The 21,165-nt window shown below is 39.1% G+C and overlaps 1 protein-coding gene across 2 annotated transcripts in view; it reads left to right on the forward strand.

The window, feature by feature from the left end:
- The window catches only part of LOC111668619 (dihydropyridine-sensitive L-type skeletal muscle calcium channel subunit alpha-1-like), an 83,605-nt gene that overhangs the window by 30,572 nt on the left and 31,868 nt on the right, over nt 1–21,165 (forward strand). For both annotated transcript variants that reach the window (XM_023424712.2, XM_023424711.2), the window contains exons 14-28: nt 913–1,042; nt 6,802–6,861; nt 9,198–9,304; nt 9,385–9,472; nt 9,565–9,672; nt 9,766–9,818; nt 10,087–10,233; nt 10,755–10,956; nt 11,052–11,210; nt 13,331–13,441; nt 14,486–14,569; nt 16,818–16,865; nt 18,271–18,297; nt 18,389–18,514; nt 18,594–18,659. In XM_023424712.2, coding sequence (XP_023280480.2) covers nt 913–1,042; nt 6,802–6,861; nt 9,198–9,304; nt 9,385–9,472; nt 9,565–9,672; nt 9,766–9,818; nt 10,087–10,233; nt 10,755–10,956; nt 11,052–11,210; nt 13,331–13,441; nt 14,486–14,569; nt 16,818–16,865; nt 18,271–18,297; nt 18,389–18,514; nt 18,594–18,659 — 1,516 coding nt within the window. The remainder of the gene's footprint in view (nt 1–912; nt 1,043–6,801; nt 6,862–9,197; nt 9,305–9,384; nt 9,473–9,564; nt 9,673–9,765; nt 9,819–10,086; nt 10,234–10,754; nt 10,957–11,051; nt 11,211–13,330; nt 13,442–14,485; nt 14,570–16,817; nt 16,866–18,270; nt 18,298–18,388; nt 18,515–18,593; nt 18,660–21,165) is intronic.

The raw sequence follows: 21,165 nt of genomic DNA on the forward strand, positions 1-21,165 counted from the left end.
CGCCCATCATGAGGTGGGCCGGAGAGGTACCTGTGGTTGAGTGTGGTGTAGCACTGTGGTGTAACAGAGTATGAATCAACTCGGCTAAGAAGGGAAGGCCGTCAGCCAGATATGCTCTGATGCTGTTTCTCAGTGTCTGGTGAACCTCTCCATGCCTCTGTTGGCCTCTGGGTGCAAGGCAGTGCGAATATGAGCGATCCCTTTATCCTCCAGGAAGGATGGGAATTTAGCTGAGGTATGTATTTGTTTTGTGTTTTTGTCGTTGCATCGTTTCTGTATTTGCAGCTTGTTTCGCTTATTGGAAGTGTTTTGAGCTGTTGCAGCGCATTTGCCCTTGTCGGCCACGGTAGGTTAGTCTACCGCAGCAACCCGGAGCTGAAAGCTCCCAACTTCAGCTTGACATTGGCTCAGGCTGTTTGTGTAACACAGGGATCAGAGCTCCTCCAGTCTGGTGAGTCCAGTTGTGTATAAACATGTTCATGGAGACAAAGCCCTGGTGTTGAAGTATTTTGAGGCTGATGGAGTATTTCACAATACAGTTGGGGATATGTGATGATAGTGTGTATGTAGACAGGTGTATATTCACATACACGTTTTTCCCCACTTTTGTCTCTTGCAAATTGTTATGAGAGAACATCAGTCTCTTTGGTGTTGGAGGAAGGTGGTTATATCATTTCTGACACTACTTTTGTGACAAGGTTGTAAAGTCACGATCTTGTCTACAAAATTTTATAGTGGAAGGTGAGAAGGTACTTGGTGGGTCATACGTACTTGCCGTCCTGATCTGTCACTGGGATGTAAGAACAGGGAACGTGTCCTCACTACATGAACATGGTCTCAGTTTAATGTGACCAGATTAGGTCCAATAATATCATATATGAAATCAAACATGTTTTGTTTTAAACCTTTCAGGTTCCGGAAGCTCTGCCATCGAATTATCAATGCAACTACTTTTACCAACATCATCCTCCTCTTCATCCTGCTGTCATCAATTTCTTTAGCTGCTGAGGATCCCATTGACCCCATGTCTTTCAGGAACCAGGTGACAAAGCGCATGTCTGCTTCACTGTAATGTAATGTTTTGTTAGTACATTTTTATTATTTATTTGAAACACAGGTTATGCGTGATGCACTTAACATTTTCATTATGTAACAAGCCTCTGATACCCACTAACAGAGTAATCGGGGAGAGAAAAAAAAAAAAAAAAAACCACAACAACAACAAGCAAATACTTGTGTATTCTCTCATCCACCTACATGCCCCTGTATCCATATACATACACCAAACTGAGAAAATAGTATATAAGTATATATTTTTATCTGCACTCACACATACTCTCCCACAAACCTTCCCTTTGTGGCGAGGGTAGGGTGAATAATTACACTAACGGACGTCAAAATTTGTTTGAGAGAAATTTACACTGTTGCATGACAACGCCACCCTGGGAATTTCACCCAGAGAATTTTGGTTTTAAATACTAGACACAGGTTTGTTCTATTCACTTGGCAACAGATGTGGTTCAAGGTATAAAAATATATCTTTTATTACAATCAGTTAATAAATAAGTCAAAATCACTCACACAAGGGGAAGGGAAACTAGTCAGGAGCAGAGGTTTACCAGGTGGACAGGTGTTAGTGAACGGGGAGTTAAATCACCCACACACGCTTTGAAGTAACCAACACCAGGGAGCACAGCACATCAAACGAGGGGACGCCACCACCAGTCACCAACACCACTGGCCTCCGACAACTGAACCAGGGATGAAATATAATTAGGGGAGTTGCAACTCAAACAAAAGAAATAAACAATGGGCAGGTTAAACCTAGAAAACAGATGTACAAAGAACTAAAAACCTTTTAAATATCCAAATGATAATTGCCCAATAGAAAGCAACGCAAAATACCTAATTCAAAGAAAATACACAATTCACAATCTCATTTAACACAAGGAAAACAAAGGAAATCAGGTTGACACTAATCAAAAGGAACCCAATGAAAAGAAATAGAAATTAATAACCTATGTAATTAACCAATTAAATTTATACAACCCACACCTCACTCATACAATTAAATCATTAAGAGGGGAAACCAAGCTCCGTCCAAGCATGCGTAGCAATGCCATGCAGAGATACTGTGGAAACCTGACTGCTTCAGGTAGACTGCAGCAAAAAGTCTTATTTTGGAAAGCCAATAGCTTTAAAAAAGGTCCGTCAAGAGATGCAAACAGTCAAAACGCCACCCAAGCAGCAGGTAAAGCAGCAGAGCAGCAGCAAAGCGGGAAACAAGCTGGAAATAGAGCCGAGACAAAGCAGCAGCAGTCCGATCTGTGGTTTCACCTTACCAAAACAGAACATACCTTCAGCAGAAGTAGATGCGCGCACACACTCTCATACAGGAGGGAAGATGAGAGGGACAGATCCGGACATCAGCATTTCCTATGAGCACACTAGGATTAGCCGTCTGAATGCAAACACCACACGCAGAGAGAGAGGACACTTACCACAGACAAACGGGAGCACATAGGAGCGGCACACACGCTGTGGTGAAAAGGAAGCCGGCCTCTTACCGGAAGTGATGCGGAAAGCGGAAGAGCAGGGGAGAGGGCCGTCTTAAATACGGGCCCCTGCTCACGGATAGGCTATCAGGCCATCAGGGTGCGTTCAAGGTATATTATGTGCAACGCATAGACTATGCTGCCACCCCCACACATTTCCATTCTTTTGATATCGACCACAAAATCCACATACATACAGTACATCCTCCAACTTATAACAAAATAAAATTAAAAAACTGGCTGCATAAATGTCCACCTATAACCTAGAATGCCTAATAATAAAAAAAAAACTAAATAAAAAGAGTCGAAACAGAACCAATGGAATGGAGCAGAACATAGGGGAGCTATTATGATAAATTACCCAAAATCTTACATAAAGGTTGCTACATAGTTTATCCAAGTTTTCCAACACCTTTCAAACTTGTCTTGTTCAAGTGTAACAATAAATGTAGGCTTCTCCATTATATATATAAATATCCTGAACCACATTGACCCAGTCCTCGAGTATCTGCTGTCATCCACTTCCTCGTGATTGCTTTCTTGCTTGCTAATAATAATAAAAAATATTGTACATATATTTTCTAATGCCTTCACTGTGACCGTTCTTAAACCTAAATACAAAGTCTCAAATATAAAACTTTCTCCATGGCCATTTTAATTTTCTCCCAATATTTTCAAAGGGCTGGAAAGTCCCAGATCAAATGAAAATGATTTGCTTTAGTCGCACCACAGGACCTCCAGCATGATGTGTCTCCTCCTAGACACTTCCTTTATATACGTTGTATCTTCCCCTTTTAATTCTTGAAACCCATTATACAACTTCAGTATTTTTCTGTGACCAGGGTCCGAATCATACCCCAATAAGAATATAGTGAATATGCCTGAATTAATTTTGTCCAAGTCCTCTTTTCTTATTGTTTTCTCCAAGTAGTGTCTAAGTTGCAATATCTAAAAAAGTCATGATTTATTAATCCAAACAGGTTTTTAAGGTCCTGGAAGCGTCTTTGTGTATGTCACTGAATTTTATAAGTACTCTGTCAGCCCATTGTTTAAATCTAGCGTCACTCGAGAGGTAGAAAGTCCTAAATCATATCCTATCCATCTCATAATCTGATACGGTCCTTTGGTCCTGTTATCATTGACCACCCTTATGCCAAATCTTACGAGATGTCTTCATCCACGGATTCCCCTCCTTTAAATGATTCATCAAACCACTGTCGCCTATAATCCCTTGTAATGGAATTTTGCTTGATATCTGGCATTTCCACTTAGCTTTCTAAGATGGGTTGCATATGCTAACCAAGGTTTTTATCTGTACTGCCTGGAAATGATTTTGATATTAGGAAGGGAGAGGCCACCTTTATCCTTAACCAGTGTGAGAGTCTTAAACCTAATCCCTGGCCTTTTTTCATGCCAAATGAATCGTAACATCATTTTGGAGACTATTTGAATGTCAGAATTTTGGACTAGTGGTTATTTAGTATACAGCCTGATAATAATCTGTATTCTGTTAGAGTTGTAAGCAGTTCTAGTAAGGAAATAGATGGACGCCCCAAATATATCAAAGTATCGTCTGCAATCAGGGCTATTTTTGCTTCTCTTGAGACATCATAATTCCATGTATCTTCTTATTTTTTCTTATCCACTCACTCAAGGGTTCTATAATTGCAAATAGGAGTGGGCAAATGGGGCGGCCCTGTCGGCATCCCCTTTCTAATTCGAAAGTGTTTGATAATCCACCATTAATCTGTATTTTAGGTGTTGGTTTGTAATAAACTGTTTTTATCGTCCTAACAAAATGTTCATGGACCTGGAATCTGTACAATACCTTGTATAAATAAGACCAGTCAATGGAGTCAAACGCCTTCACTGCATCTAACACCAGCAAGACCGTTCTATATTATTTTTGCTGATGTGGTTAATCACATGCAACGTCCACCTAACCTGGGTTTGCCTCTGCCTAATAAATTCTGTCTGGTCCAATTGGGTAATATCTGGAAGAATTGTTCCTAATCATCTTGCTAGGATTGATCTGAAAAGTTTATTATCTTGATTCAGCACACTAACTGGCTGATAGTTGGAGCTATCTCATTTTGGTCTAACTTATCCTTCCCTTCTTTTGGTATTACAGCTGTGACCGCTTCCCGCTATGATGGGGGGGTTTTGTCCTTTCTGTAGAACCTAGTTAAGTGTTTTCAGTAGCAGTGGTGATAGAGAATCGTTATAGGTCTTATAGGCCCCTAAGTACATTTGAATTCAGTTTCCATGCAAAAGTGTTTTTCTTGTTTTTTTTTATATACAAATTTAGATAAATAGGACTGTGATCAGACAAATCCACCACTCCAATTTTACAGGATTTCACAAAACCAATATCTTTGTTGTACATAAAGAAATATTCGATCCTTGAATAAGATCTGTGAGATGTTGAGTAAAAGGTGTAGTCTCTTACTGTAGGGTTGAGCCCTCTCCATACATCACAAATACCCATCTCCCTTAGCATCGCTCAAATTTTGTTGCCCACTCCATTATGTTGGGTCTGAGTTAATTCTGAAACATCGCATTTTGGGTCCAGTCTTAAATTAAAGTCACCTCCGAAAATCCCCATTCCCTGACCTTTAGTGATCATTAGATCAAAATTTGTCTATAAAATCCCCATGCCTCCTCTGGAAGTGCATATACATTTAAAAGAGAGATTTCTGTACCTTCTCATCTTCCCTTAACCATATTGTATGTTCCCTCCTTGTCTCTGATTTCTAAAATCTATTCAAAATTTACCCTGGCCGATATCAATGTTGCCACCCCCCTTATACATCCTGAATTATAAAATGTTGAAAAAACCTGATCAAAACCCTGTCTTGTAAGTTTAATATTTCCCCTCTGCCATTCAATCTTGAGGTCGTTTGTGTGAGGCAATTCCAGTTTCTCCTTAACGCTAGGCCCGCCAGCATTCTAGCACCCCCTTAAGCCGCCACAACGGTCTCGTCATGTTTATTTACATTGTTTAGGTTTACAAGCAGCTCTTGAAGTGGAAAAAATAACTGTTAGTACTTCTCCTTCTTCATACAATGTCGTATTGGGGGTCAGGGGTGAGGGTGTGTGTGTGTGTGTGTGTGTGTGTGTGTGGGGGGGGGTAGATTAAGTTAGAGAATGATTGACTAAAAGTGACCACGGCACAATCTGACACACCACTGCACACACCTGCATCTGGAGATGGTGTTTCGCTCTCATTTCAAGAGCTGCTGTCGCTGTTCGCTCTGAGGGTTATTGGATTGTTATTTTTTATTATTGTTTATTATGTACAGCCAGATGTGCCAGCCGACAGTGACTTTCCTCATCACTAAACCATCAGACTCCCCCTTGCTAAGGTCCTGAGAAAATGACTCTTGCTCTCTCTCCAGATCTGCATATAAAAGTGTAGGTCTAATGTTGAATGAAAACAATAAGTGAAAAAAATAGATGTGTGAATACTGCAAAATTGAAACATTACTATGGCCACAGCTGGCCACAGCAGTCTATATGTTTTGGCGTCAGAGGAACAAATGCTCAGAAATATTTTGTTTTTTATTTTAATACCTTCTAGGCTTCAGAAAACATCAAAAACACTGTCTTCAAGGTTTTTAGTGTTAAGCAGATTGTCCACAAAAGCTATCATCGATGTGGAATTGTCCTCCCGTCCTTCCTCTATGCTGTGTAGTCTTATATTTTCCCGTCTTGATCTCCCCTGATCTGGTAGCCTAGCCTCTAACTTCACCTGTAGCATTAGCAATTCCCTCTTGGCCTCCTCAAACCCTTACTGTCTATCCTCTGTCTGAAATTCATGTTTCAGCCTCCTCTATTCTGCTGTTGTTTTTCTTTATGTCCCTTTTGAATTTCTCACAGAATGTCTCCATGTTCACGCTGAAAGTCTCTCTGTTCCTGTAATAACATCTGTAGGTTAGCAAAGTCTGTAGCCAGCTATAGGTCCCCCCGTATCCAAGTGGCTATCGTCGTCTTCAGCAGTCCCTTCTTTTACGTTAAATGTTTTTTTGTCTTTCTTTGGGCATCGTTTTAACGCCTCTTTGATATCACATAATAATAACTATTATCCCACGTCAAAAGACGATGTTATACTTAGGGAGCCCTGAAATTACATTGCTTTCCTCATAGCCGCCCAGTGTTTTACTTTGTAATGTAATGTTGAATTAAAATCACATTATTATTTTGTATCAGATTATTGTTAATATTATAAATGATGTGACATTTCCAGGTGTTGGCCTATGCTGATATCGTCTTCACGTCAGTGTTCACAGCTGAAATTGTGCTCAAGGTAAGAATACACACCAGAGGAAATAATGTTGATAGAGGTGGATGACAAAGTAAAGAAGGAACCTGAAATGGTGTGGAGAAAGACTGCGAATCTATCCATTTTTCCATCCATCTATCAATGAAAGTTTTTTATTTAAATATGTTTGTTTGTTTTTTCTTTTTAGTTAGAATGCAAACTTGTGAAAGGAAAAAATGAAAAAACGAACTAAAACCTAGGCTTTATCCCATTTCACCCCCTGCCATTAACATTTAGCCCTACCCCTCCGTTTTCCGTGTTCACGTTTAGGCGTAGGGTGTCCCGATTCTTGTTGAGATAGAGGGGTAGGGTGAAGTGTAAGGACTAACTGGCCCTTCAAACGAATATTTTTCAGGGGCACACTTCAAACGGAGTGTTATGAGATATTTTCCCGAATGCCTTCACCAGTAAGATGTTCTGCAGAACTGACCTAAGTGACCAAAGAAACTCACTAATGTAATTTTCTCCGTTAATAAAGATTTCAAAATTATGACAACCATCTTCTTTTCAATGAATTTGGTCCTCTTCTTCATAAAAGCAACAAAAAAAATTGCTAGTAGTATGCTGATGTCTCAGTAGCTATTGTTAACGTTACTTCTTTATTACCGATTTGTGCATGACAATCTCGCATTTTGGCATATTTCAATGCTGCACTCCAGCGAGTTTGCTGAACTTAACCGCTCCCATATCAATGCAGACTGTCAGGGCTGGTAATATACCAGTGTTTTTTTTCTTTTTTGATCAATTGATGCATGAAATTGAAGTTGTGAAAGAATTGCATTTGTGCACGATTTTCACATTTTGGCAGCATGTTGAATCTCCGGCAAAAACATGTCGCATCTGCTTATGTAAAAGCCATCAGAGACTACTGATGATGTATTGCATTCTAAAGGGGTTTCCCATTTCGAAGGTAGGGAGGATTTCAACCACTACCCCTTGTAACTCAGTTCCAAGGGGCAAGGGGTAGGGGAAGGGTAGGGGTAAAGAAATGGAATTGGGCCCTAGTCTATGTCTGGATCGCCTATGGTCAAATCCTGATTTTATAACTGTGATATCGTCTGACAAAATCAGCAAACACATAATGAAAGACAACCACTGAGCTGAGGCATTATTTGCCTCCAGGGACTCATGTTTGTCCAAGATTTTTAATTAGGCGTAAGCTTCCTAGTAGTCATAGTCATCATTTATCAGTTATCATCCATAGTCTCAAATTTGTAAATATCTGAAAAAGACTTGCAGATGAGGCAAAGTTCCTGTTAATATATAGGTCACCTACATTACCCATACCTCTCTGTTTGCAAGTGGGAAAAGCATTATCATTTAGAATAGGTACAAAGGAATGATTTTCACACAGACCTGTCACCTGTCACCTATCAGAAACATTGTTTTTTCTCCCTGTCTTTTATTTTGGAAAATCCAAATAATGAACAAAACAAATAATCAACAGCAGCACATTTTGAAAATATACAGAAGTAAAAACATTTGTGTCTTGATAGCAAAATAATAATAATATAAAATACAAATAAGAATAAAATAGAATATGGCAGGGGTATATTCAATGTTCATGGACTCTGGAAAAACAGCTCATTTTCTCATTTTTGATTTAAAAAAATTGACTCATGTGGCACCTGATAATAACGAGATCAGAATCTCATAATTTACGAGATCTTTTCTCATAATTACGAGATCTTTTCTCGTAATTATGAGATCTTTTCTTGGGATGATCTTGTGGAGTCTATTTTTTTTTTTTTTTGGAATGCGCTTCTATAATATCACCAATCTGCTGCTATGTTTCTTTTTTTTGTTATTTTGAAGCATTTAAATTGTTCATATTATATTATTTATCTTTTTCAAATTTTGATGCTGTCATTTTACAGTTTTTCTTTCTTTGTATTGTCACGTTGCTGCTGTAATACTGCAAATTTCCCCACTGTGGGACTGATAAAGGAATATTTTTTCTTCTCCCTGGTACTGAGAACAGATTTCAGTTTTAGTTTTATTAGTAGTCGTTTACAGATATTTTACATTTTATTGTGGTCATGATAATAAATTGGTTTAATACAAATGTAGTGAACAGACAAAAGACTTTCTTTCCTCTTTAGTCACATTTTGATCGTTTTAATTTTAGTTAAATTTAAGCAGCAAATGTTGCACTTCATGACACTAACATTTGATTTTGCTGTTTGTTTGTTTGTTTATAAGATAATCAGATATTATTTGTTATAAGATAGACAGTATGTTGTACCCACAGCAGGGACTTCAGTGCAGTGAATTTTCAGTTGTGGTTTTCATTTCATGTGATAACCAGTCTTGTTTTTCAGATGACGACATACGGAGCGATTCTTCACAAAGGCTCTTTCTGCAGGAACTCCTTCAACATCCTGGACCTGCTGGTGGTCAGTGTGTCTCTGCTCTCAATGGGCATGGAGTAAGTGGAGTCACTCGTCATTGACTCACTTCCTCTCTCAGCTCTGTTCTTTATCAGTAAATGAGTCTGTGTCATATCAGGTCCAGTGCCATCTCAGTGGTGAAGATTCTCAGGGTGCTAAGGGTGCTGCGGCCCCTGAGGGCCATCAACAGAGCCAAGGGACTGAAGGTATGAGACATGTATGAATAGATCTCCACTTTAACAGATGGCCTCACACTTAGACGGTTCACCATCTCGCTGTAATGTCTCTGTGTTTGCAGCATGTGGTCCAGTGTGTTTTTGTAGCTGTGAAGACCATTGGAAACATTGTTCTGGTCACCATGCTGCTGGACTTCATGTTTGCCTGCATCGGAGTCCAACTTTTCAAAGTGAGCAGAGAAGGAAAAAAAGTACATTAACACTGTATTTTAAAATGTAAGTGACCTATGACCTTTTCATGACAACATCACTTTTCTTCCCAGGGGAAGTTCTATGCCTGCACAGATCCAGACCAGATGACTGAGGAAACCTGCAGGTAAGGACTTTGTTGTTCAGTAATGCTGTGTAACTCTTTTTCACATTAAACCCCTGTCTGGTTCTGGTGTTGATCTAAACTGTTGTGAAACTCTGCTTCTGCAATTTCTGTACAAAATATTTTAAGTCAAAAGTATCACATCAGTATCAGATATTAGGTTGTTCTGTGTCTGATTCACACCACACTGCTGACCACTCCACCTTGGGGCAAGGTCCAGCCCTGGTATTTATGTGGATTTGGCATGATCTCACCTGTCTGTTTGCTTTAGAGGCTGGTACATAAAGTACCAGGAGGGGGCACTTCATGAGATGGAGGTCCATGAGAGGAAGTGGATCAACTCAGAACTGAACTTTGACAACATACTGAATGGCATGCTGACTCTGTTCACCATTTCCACCTTTGAAGGCTGGCCCAGGTGAGTCCAAGTCAGACCAGATCCCGATTAACTCACCTACCTACCTGTCATGGTCTGCCATGAAGGGACTATTTCAGTGGACAGTTTTTTTTTGTTTTGTTTTGTTTTTTTTTACAGTTTTGGACTTTTCGTTACTTTTTTGTTTTGAAATTACTTCCCTTGAATATTTCATGGTTATTTTACTGCCTGTCTTTGTCCTGTTTCCCTGCCCCGCCCTAATGTGTTTCACCTGTGATGGATTACCCTTGCCTCCCTTGTGTGTATTTAGTTTCTATGCTCCTGTTGTCTTTGTCAGTTCATCGGTTTTGCTTCAATTTGAATTTGTGAAATTCTTTTGTCTCTTGCTCCCATCTTCTTAGTGTGTCTGGATTATCTTGTGTTACATAGTTTTTTGGATTGGTTGCAAGTGACTTTTTGTTAGTCAAACACCTTTTTTTCCTTTGTTTGACATATTGTACATCTTACTGTGTGTGTGTGTGTGTGTGTGTGTGTGTGTGTGTGTGTGTGTATGTGTTACCTAGGATTCTATATAAAGCCATAGATTCAAACCTAGAGGACAAAGGCCCAGTGTACAACAACCGGGTGGCCATCTCGATATTCTTCATCATCTACCTCATCCTCATCGCCTTCTTCATGATGAACATATTTGTGGGCTTCGTCATTGTCACCTTCCAGGAGCAAGGAGAGCAGGAGTATAAGAACTGTGAGCTGGACAAGAACCAGGTACACACACACACACAAACAATAGGTGTGTATATGTCTTTACATTGTCTGAGCTCTGTAACCCCACCCCTCCCCCTTATTTTCTACCTGTCCAGCGTCAATGTGTTCAGTATGCTCTGAAGGCCCGACCACTGAGATGTTACATTCCTAAGAACCCCTACCAGTATCAGGTGTGGTACATCGTCACCTCCTGTTATTTTGAGTACCTGATGTTCCTGCTCATAATGCTCAACACCATGTGTTTGGGGATGCAGGTATGAACACAACATAACACATCAACACACCCTCAGAGAGTAGAGAGGAAGGTTTCAGCTGTTCATTTTCTTTTTAATCTCTGACTAAAAATACTTGTATCATATGATGATTTATATTTAATGTCATGTTGTCTGTTTAGTGATTTTAACAGAATGAGATTTTGTGTAGGAAACTGAAGAAACAAACAAACCTGTTGCAGTTTATCATTTAACACACTAGGGTGTATAGTTTGTGTGACATAGTTAGTCTAATGAAGAACAGCAGCTAAATGAAATATACTGTAAAATAATTCATGTGGGTTAACTTAAAAATTTAGGTTTAGCTTCAACACAGAAAGTTCAGTTAAACAAGTTGTGTTAGAAATCATAATTTGTTCTTTGAACTTGATACTCTGAGTTAAAGCCCTCTTACACTGTCAAATAAACTACACCACACTATTTCAACTCAGAATTTCAAGTTATGTTCATACAAACTGTCATTTAAAGTTAAGTTTACTCATGTTTTTAAGGCAGCAAATGAACTAAAGTTTTCATATGAAGTATACCAGTGTTGTTGTTCTCATCTTGACTAATCAAATCTTTCTTTAAATTTCACACTGAACTGGAATGTAAGAAATCACAGTATTAATTCTATAACTAGGTAATCCCCTCTCTCAGTGACTCGCTAACTTTTACACGTTCAGTAGTTTATACTGGGAGAACTCTATAAATCCTACATCTGGAGGATTTAGATATTTTCAGCCCTGACTTACAATGGTGACATCCGTCTCTCAGATCTGTCTCTCTGTGTGTGTGTGTGTGTGTGTGTGTGTGTGTGTGTGTGTGTGTGTGTGTGTGTGTGTGTGTGTGTGTGTGTGTGTGTGTGTGTGTGCGTGTGTGTGTGTGTGCATATGTGATCGTCACTGCTGCTAGATACCACTAGACCACCAGCATCTCAAACCAAAATAAATGCTTCATTTCATTCTCAACAAGGTGTCAAGTTGTTATGAAGCTCAGTGAAATAGTCCACTAAACACAACAAGAAGCTTAACTGAATAAAGTTACCCTGTGTACAAAAGCCAACAAAAAATAATCTAACTACAACCATTAGCCCGTGCTAGCATTGCTGTGATACACTCCACAACAATGCCAGCAATTAGCCAGGTAGCGATATAATGAACCTCTCAGTAAACCCCGACCAGTATTGGCCCCACGTCGTACTGGGACAGGATTTGGTCTTGGACTGATCCACTGGGACACTGGGAGCTGCTAAAGACTTTTAAAACTTTATGTAGTATTATGTTTTGACAGTCCACCAGCCAACCTGGATTTGAGCTGGTAGTCCTCATGTTCAGTCCACCTGTACTCTGGTCTCATTTCTTTCTTTGTTTGAGGCCTTTTTTAGAGGAAAATGTGGTTTCTTCCTCAGTGGAGGAAATTTTGAAAGTCACTCTCACCTGAACGCTGCTTACTGCACTGAGCCGTCTCACCTATGTGTTTATAAATGTAGGGAAGACCAACGCTTTAACAGGAGGGACTCACATGCACTAACACATACATGCATGCGCTGCCAGACTGGCTACCAAATTAAAGAGCAGGCTAACTCAGAGTGCAACACAGACAGAGGAGGCCATTACTCCACTATCACTTTCTTAAGAAAATAGTTGTTTGCTGCTATATTATTGTTCAAATCTAGCACAACCTTTAAGAAACTTTCATAAAGATTATCCTGGCAAAACCTTTTCTTCACTTAATCTTCAGTCACAGGAGAGAAAATTAGATCAGACTTTAATTTTTTTTTTTTTTGTAGTGTTGAGTTGAAAACAATGCTGGACATTTCTCATGAAATGAACAGTCTTGTTATGCACCTGTATAGTTACAACAGGAGAAATGAACTGTCCAGTCAGATCTGAGTTTACATGTTGACCTAAATACTCGCAGGCTCTGAGAAGAGTCTACGACATGGATGCTGAATGTGTGAACAGGGTTTAACAGACTGACAGTCTTGTTGTCCTGGTCTGGACTCTTCTTCTCCAGCTGGCTCTCCTCTTGTAACTATCCTCATTACAAGCTTAGAGCTAACAAACAGCTAACATCACTGTCTCACTTTATGAAGCTTTCTGTGCCTTTTTAACCCACAGCACTGTAACCAGTCAGACCACGTCACTCACCTGTCTGACATGCTGAACGTGATCTTCACTGTGCTCTTCACTGTGGAGATGATCCTTAAACTCATGGCCTTCAAAGCCAAGGTTAGTCAACACTCAACACGTCACTGTTTGTGATCAGTGGACCACCACAGTGGTCACAGACTGTTCGATCTCATTTTTGATTGGGTGCCAAGCTTCCAGAAGGCAGGTCTTACATTATATGAGAGTGTGTGCTTTGTGAGTGAATTAGCTGTTCACCCCTCACACACACAGTTCAGTGTGGCAGAATACCAGTAGCACTAGCATTATCTGAAGTTCCTAACTGTAGGCTACGCAGTAATACTTCCACATGCTAATAGATGTTTTTATTACCCGTCTGAACCCGGTGGAGCAGATCATGCCCATGGTCTCTCTGCACCCACATACAGCAGGACCACCTTGTGGTAGAAAAGAGAACAGCATGTTGGTTTTGATGAGGTTGGTTCCGAGTTGGAGGATACTGCACCACCTCCCACTTCAGGGGACGTATTAGTAATTAATAAATAATTAATATAATTAGTGTATTTAGTCTAATATAAGTGCTGTGACTTCTTGATTCAATGCATCTCTGATCTCTACTTCAGAGGGATACAACAGGACAAAGACTGATATTAAATAAAAAGATTTATTAACTAATACGAGAGATGTGATGTCTGAAAATGACAAAGACGAAAAGAGGATTAATCAATAACTGATAAAAGGAACCGTGTAAGTTGGACAATGGTGGGAAATGATTTGTCTATTTACTGTTGAGCTGTATTACTAATGATAATGAGATGTCTACAAGTGAAATTTGATGATTAAATGTTATTTCATCTCCACATCGACCCAGTCATGAACAGGATATAAAGAGTTCACTGACTGTAAATTGAACTGCAGCTGCAGGTTTTCATGGTCAGAACCTGTAGTGTAGTTGATGTTGGAAGGCAGAACTTCTCCGATGGACTGGGTGACTGGCTCCATCAGTTCTCTCTGTTGATGGTTGGGCAGATCATGTCGTCTGTGGGATGAAATACAACTCTAAACAACAGTAACCAGAAACACACACACACACACACACACACACACAAATGCACACGCACACCTACAGTTGTGCTGTTTTCTCAGGGTTATTTCGGAGACCCCTGGAACGTGTTTGACTTCGTCATCGTCATTGGAAGTGTTGTGGACGTGATGTTGAGCGAGATTGATGTGAGTACACACACACTCACAAATAATCTTTCATATTCTTTTCACATATTCAGACACTTATTAAACACACACAGGTTTATTGTCCTCTGGTTTTACTTACATTAATTTACTGGTTGCTTCACTTAATCTTACAATTAGCCTTACATATTTTTGTATATATTGATAACTTTTTATTAAGTTGTTCAACAGGATTTCGGTTTTGTGAAGACATACATGTCAGAGTAAAACACAAAAGTGAAACAGATTAAAGAAACAGCTGATGTTAACACACATGATGAACAGAGTGAACAGCTTAGGTGATAAATGATGTTGTATCGAAACTCTTTCTGTTTGCAGAGTAGATCTGTGTAGTTGATTTTAATCAGCAGGACAGACATTGACTGGTGACCTTGTCATTAATCATTTTTATTGTATTTTTGTTTAAATTCAAATTCCTTTAACTTCACTCCACATCATCAATTAGAAAATTTACAGGAACACTTTACAGTATATCTGTGATGTGTCCTGATTTTTTTTGACCCCTGTCTTCTCACCTGTTAGTCCTGTTACATAAAACAGGACATAAATATAAACTTTTGATATATTCTGCTCAGTAGACTGTAGATTTGTATAGGTCAGTGGATGGTTTTGCTGTTTGAGTCTTTTGACTTTGAGTTTTATACAGAGCTTATAACAAGAGAGTATATCACACAAAAAAACTACATAATAACTGTTAGAGCTTCATTTGAACTGAACACAGATTGTTAAATCCGACAGGTTTACTGACAGTGATGATGCTTTTACTCTCTTCTTGGTTGCACTTTTTTAAAGAAACACTAATAAAACATAACAAGCCCTAGTTTGTATCAAATTAGACAATAAGACATAAAAAGTCATAAGACATAACAAGCCGTAGCATGTACAAAATTAGACACCAATAGGACTTACTTAGTATTAAATTAGACACAAAAAGTTGTAAAAGGACATAACAAGCCGTAGTTTGTATCAAATTACACAAAACTATAAATAATATGTTCTTTATTGGACAGTAAACAAACATAGTTATACCCTTTTTAGAGGCTACACCTAAATTATGCTGCAATTACAAGCCGCCTATAATTACATATTAGATCTAAATAAACAAACCTTAGACATTATTACACCAAATTATACTCTAATTAATTACTATACTATTAGACACCATTTATTTTTCTGTAGTCTAATGAGAAATAAAATATAATATCATATCAGATCCAAAATATGCTACAGTTAAACGCTATTCTACAAATTATGCTGTCAAACTTCAAAGTGAATACTTCCATCATGGACCTATGATAGCTTCATTAGACAACTGTAATTAGGTGAATGCAATGCCATATTATATCAGCATATATTTGGCCATTATCATTTCACTTTATTACCAATCATTTGTTGCTCATTAGAAGAAAACTTTGCTGTTCTAAAGTCAAAGCTTATCGGGTCACATCTGCGTGGTCCTTTGCCCGTCCGTTGTAGTCTGGATTACAATTAACTCTGGTTTCAGGTATGAAGCCAGGGTAGAGGTGGTCACTTCTAGACTGCAGCCTGGGCCTGAACAGGCAGCAGGAGCTGGAGCCCTGTAGTCGGGTCCAGTGGTTTTTGTCTTTGTATGACATTAGTCTCCTTAGCATAAATGTCCTGTTTGTTTATGGCAATTTTTGTACCACTGCACTTTCACCTGCCCGTTGAATAAAAGCGCAGCAGGTGAAATGTGTCTATGCGTCCTTCAGGCTGTACTTATTGTGGTTGGAGTATGTGATGGTGACAGCTCAACATTGCTGTCAGAGATGATCTATGTTGATGACAATGATGAGAGCCTTTTGTTATTTTTGATCAAGTCTAAACATGTTGACCTAACAGATACAATTGATGCTTTAGTCTTTTTGCATTTTCCTCAAGAAACAAAAACAATCTGGGAAAATCCTGATTCATCTTTTTGGTCATGTGGAGTCACAGTTGTGTACAGTACCCTGCATTTTAATCAGCTGCATATTCAACCTTGATAAGTTCTTTATGTAATATTTATCAAGTGCAACTGAGTCATAAAGAATTCAGGTGTATTTCCGGGGGACAACACAAAGACACTGTGAAGGCTCACAGAGGTATCCATGTGGTACATAAGAGTCTATCTTCAGTTTTATGAATGCTGACATTACATTTTCGTCTCTGCTGCTGCACCTTCACAGCTCTCTCTCTTTCTGATATCACTTCTCCTTGTTTCCTTCCACAGGCAGCACTGGCCTCCTCTGGAGGACTTTACTGTCTCCATGGCTGCGCTGTAACTATTCACTTGCTACAGTTTGCACGACATTCACATGTTGCATGAAATTTGTGTGAACAATTGTTGTGTTTCTAATGTGTAGCACAGTATATAGTCACATACAGTAACTAAAAGACTACATGAAGAAGCTGCTTTGACAAATGAGGGGTTTGTAGTAAACACTTTAAAGTCTTAGGACCTATCAGGAAACAGGCCAAGGAAAAATCTGTCACCTCAGACTGAAGATACTCATGTCTTGCAACTGCAGGAAAAGTTATACTCCCCCTGGTGGTATATTTGAGTAGTGTAGGCTGTAGATTTTGTACTTCCTGTCAGAGTCACAGAAGAAGAAGTTAGACAGGAAGTGATGTTTTTTGTTGGCAGCACATGGTCAGCCAAATTGTGTTCATGAAGCCAGGGCTTCACTCAAAAAGTCAAAATAATCTCAGCACTCCTAAGCACTTTTCCTTGAACTTGATGGAAAACGTCATGCGGTCAAGGAAAGATGTGAAGGACAATTCATAATGTTTTTGTGTTTTTTTTATTTTTTTAACTAACTTACTTAGTGAACTCCTTTCCTAACCATAAAAACAGAGCAAACAAGGTTGAAATGTTGAAATAAGATGACATGAAAGGAATTCACAATAAGAAAAAACTGAGTCGGTAAAATAATAATTAAATAGAAATAAGCTATTACAATTTACAATATTTGTGTGTTTTAAGTTCATATGATGTGGCTATTTGAATGAATATGTATTTTTGCAAAGTATTTAAACCGACTTGCAGATATGGGCAGCATGGTCTATAACAGATAATTACAGTTAGTACTTACCCTTAAAAAATCATGTAAGTGATATATTATACTTATACTATACCTTATACTTACCTAAAATAGCAAAGAAAAAAAAAGAATTCTTTCTTTTTTTTTACTTATCTGATTTGAACTACTTTGTACCTTTTCATTTACCTGCTCAGTGCTTGTTGAGGGAGAACACAACTGCTCACATCTGATATTTACTCTTCCCTCCTTTAGAAACTATAAGCTTAGAGTGTTTGTGATTCTGTGTCTTGTACGAAAGGAAACACCATGATGAACAACACAGGATGAAAACTGCACTGTTGATAACAGCTGCGTCCTGTTTCTTGTTGGTTTGACCGATTTGTTGAGAAAATACTAATAAAGCTTTATCTGATGTTGAGTGACTAGTCATGATAAGAGTCAGTGTTAGGCCCAGACACCTGGACACAGTCCAGCTCTAGTGTGTTTCCTTTAGCAGTGTAACCCTCTACACTTGACTTGATCTGGCACTGATCTGCATGTTGAATATCCTTCTGCTTCCCTTATGAAATATCAAATGTGGTTGTGTTGACACTAACACTGCCATATGAGTAGTGTAAACCACAGGTGTGTTTGTGTCTGCAGGCAGTGGATCCCATGCAGGCGATTGCGGTGAGCTGCTTCATTTCTTCCTCACTCATTTAAGTGGAGCGTCTCAGCTGCTCTGTGCATGTGTAACATGTGTTTGTCTCTCTTTGTGAAGTCCTCTGAGAACATGAGTGTGTCCATCACCTTCTTCAGACTGTTCCGTGTAATGCGTCTGGTCAAATTGTTGAATCGCTCTGAGGGGATACGCAATCTTCTGTGGACCTTCATCAAGTCGCTGCAGGTCAGAGTCGTTGCCATCATCATCATCATCATCATCATATAGGTGTTACTGTATGACGGACAGAATCATTGTTTTACAGGCTCTGCCCTATGTGGCCCTGCTCATCCTCATGCTGTTCTTTATCTACGCTGTGGTTGGAATGCAGGTACACCCACACACACACACAGACAGAAATAGCTATTTCTCATTTCAAAAGGTTTTAACAGTCCAGCTAATTATGAGGATGTGTAATATGTAGATGAATCCCTTCTTTTTTCTTTTTTTTGCCAGCAGTGCAGTTGAGCTTCAACTTTTCCAAAAGCAGCAATCCCACCAAAATGTATTCATAAATTGTAGTCTAGTTTAAGATGTGTTGGTATTTATGTGAATCAAACATCAAAGCCATCGGTAAGAGTAGAGAGAGGTCTACACAATGTTACCACGATGACACGGGTCACATTATCTCTACATGTGTGACAGTGATGTGGTGTAGCAGGCTGTGCTGCTGTTCTCTGTCAGCTAACATAATTTCTTTCCCAGTTTCAAAACTTGTCAGGATGTGAACCCTTTCCTGTTTGTCTAAATGTTGCTGTTGGGTCTGAGCTCTGCCTCACGAGCAGGACACCATAGATGTTGGACCTTCGGTTGTCATTCAATTTATTGGCTATCATAAATTTAGAAAATATTAAAATTAAGATATTAATATCAAACTACAAAATTCCTGGATAAATTTTGAATGTGCCTGCTGTTTGGTGCGTGTAATTCACTCCTCACATTTCAATCTGTACAAAGGACGTTACTTTCAGTTTGTCACGGCCAGGCTTAGACGCAGGACGCAGATGCAGGGTTTCAGAGTCTTTATTTGGGAAATCAGGTTCTTAACTCCAAGACAGAGAAATAAAAGCAGGCTATGAAATATTTACTCTGACGCACTTCTTAAAGAAGAAGCGTGGTTGAAAAATTACCAAAATAATAATCACTCCAATCAGAGGAAACAAAAAGTTGTGAAAGCATTAACTATGGAAACAAAACTAAGATCTAAAACTTACAACAAAAAATCACTCTCTTGGAGGAATCCGACAAAATCTGTGAAAACAACTATGGTCAGAACTGTGATAAGGCTGGGATGAACGCACCTAGACGTGAACGAAGACGAACACACTGGCACAAGACAAAGGGAGACGCAGACTATTTGAACACATGGGGGTAATGGGGAACAGGTGGACACAATCGTGAATCAGGGAAGACAATCAGACCGGTGACACGTGAGGAAGGGCAAGTGACCTGAAACGAGAGGAGAGTTACTTTTCAAAATAAAACAGGAAATGACAAGACAAAACACGGAGACAGGACAAAAACCCAACTTGACCTCACCGCGGTGTGACTGTCATTCATGTCATAGAGACTTCCTCACACTGACCTCAGTCACTGCAGGTGTCCTTCAGAAAGCCCTTTGAAGCTGTCACAACTGGCCAAAATAACCTCACACTGATGGTTTCAAACATAAATCTGCCCCTACAACCATAGCAAGACATGTATGCACGCATGTACATGCCCTAACAGAAGTTGATCTGCAATAAAGCTAAACCACTATATCCCCATATAGACGATAGCTTCTAAGATCAAACTTTTATGACCTACCTTACCTCTTACCTTTATGAGAACTGTTATTTAGTTAGTTAGTTAGTTAGTTAGTTAGTTGAGACTCTTATTTTGAAGGTGAATATCAAAAAAGTAAGATGGTGTTTGTGTGTGTCTGTCAATATGCGTGTGTGTATTGTTGTGTGTGCCAGTAGAGCTGCCTACCATAGAGCCTCCGCAATAGCTTGTGTTATCAGGTTGAGACACATACAGTTAATATCATATCGTCACCTTCCTAAAATAATGGCCTAAGTCATGTTTTGACAAAAATGTTTTTTTTGCCTAAATCACCCCCTCATGATGCTGGCCACCTCTGGTAAAATCGCCTGAATCCTCAGTTGAGGGGAACATGCAATTCTACCCCCGGTTGTATAATGGCCTATGTCAAAAGTGTGACTCTTTTGTTGAGTTTTTTGTGTTTCCTCAAAAACCTGAAAAAATGACTTAGGCCATTATTTTAAGAGGGTGTCGATATGATGGTGATGGAGTTTGTGTGTCTTTCAATGTATGTGTGTGCGTGGTGTTGGGAACTGTGTAAGCTTAACCTTCAAACAGCCCTTTGAAGTTGTCAGGTCCGGCCAAAATGACCTCACAATAATGATTTTTAACCAAAATTGTCCTCACAATTATAAAAAGACACAAACCAAGACCACAAATCAATAGGCACACACAAGTACACGCAAATACATGCAAATACACCGTGTTAATTTTTCTGACAGTTAGTCTCACACCTGAGTTAAAAGACTAAGAATTACTGAGTTTAATTAGCCAATCAGAGTCAGCTATGCCTATTTCTACCCAGTAACACCTGCTCCTGAATTTGTATTGCAGTCAATGGGAGAGGGGGAGGGTACTCCCTTCACTTCCTCAAAAACTGTAAAAGATGTCAGAATGAGACCAAAATAGGGTGATGCCGGACAAAAAAAAAATCTCTACATTTTTGTTATGAAAATTGTCAATCAAAAATTATCTGAAAAAAGGATGAAACTAACTGTGATAATTCAAAAAGTGTACAACATATCAAAACGTTT

The sequence above is a fragment of the Seriola lalandi genome, unplaced genomic scaffold (genome assembly GCF_002814215.2).
Source record: "Seriola lalandi dorsalis isolate HSWRI2012SDOR001 ecotype SW California unplaced genomic scaffold, Sedor1 jcf7180002054748, whole genome shotgun sequence".
Taxonomy (NCBI): Eukaryota; Metazoa; Chordata; class Actinopteri; order Carangiformes; family Carangidae; genus Seriola; species Seriola lalandi.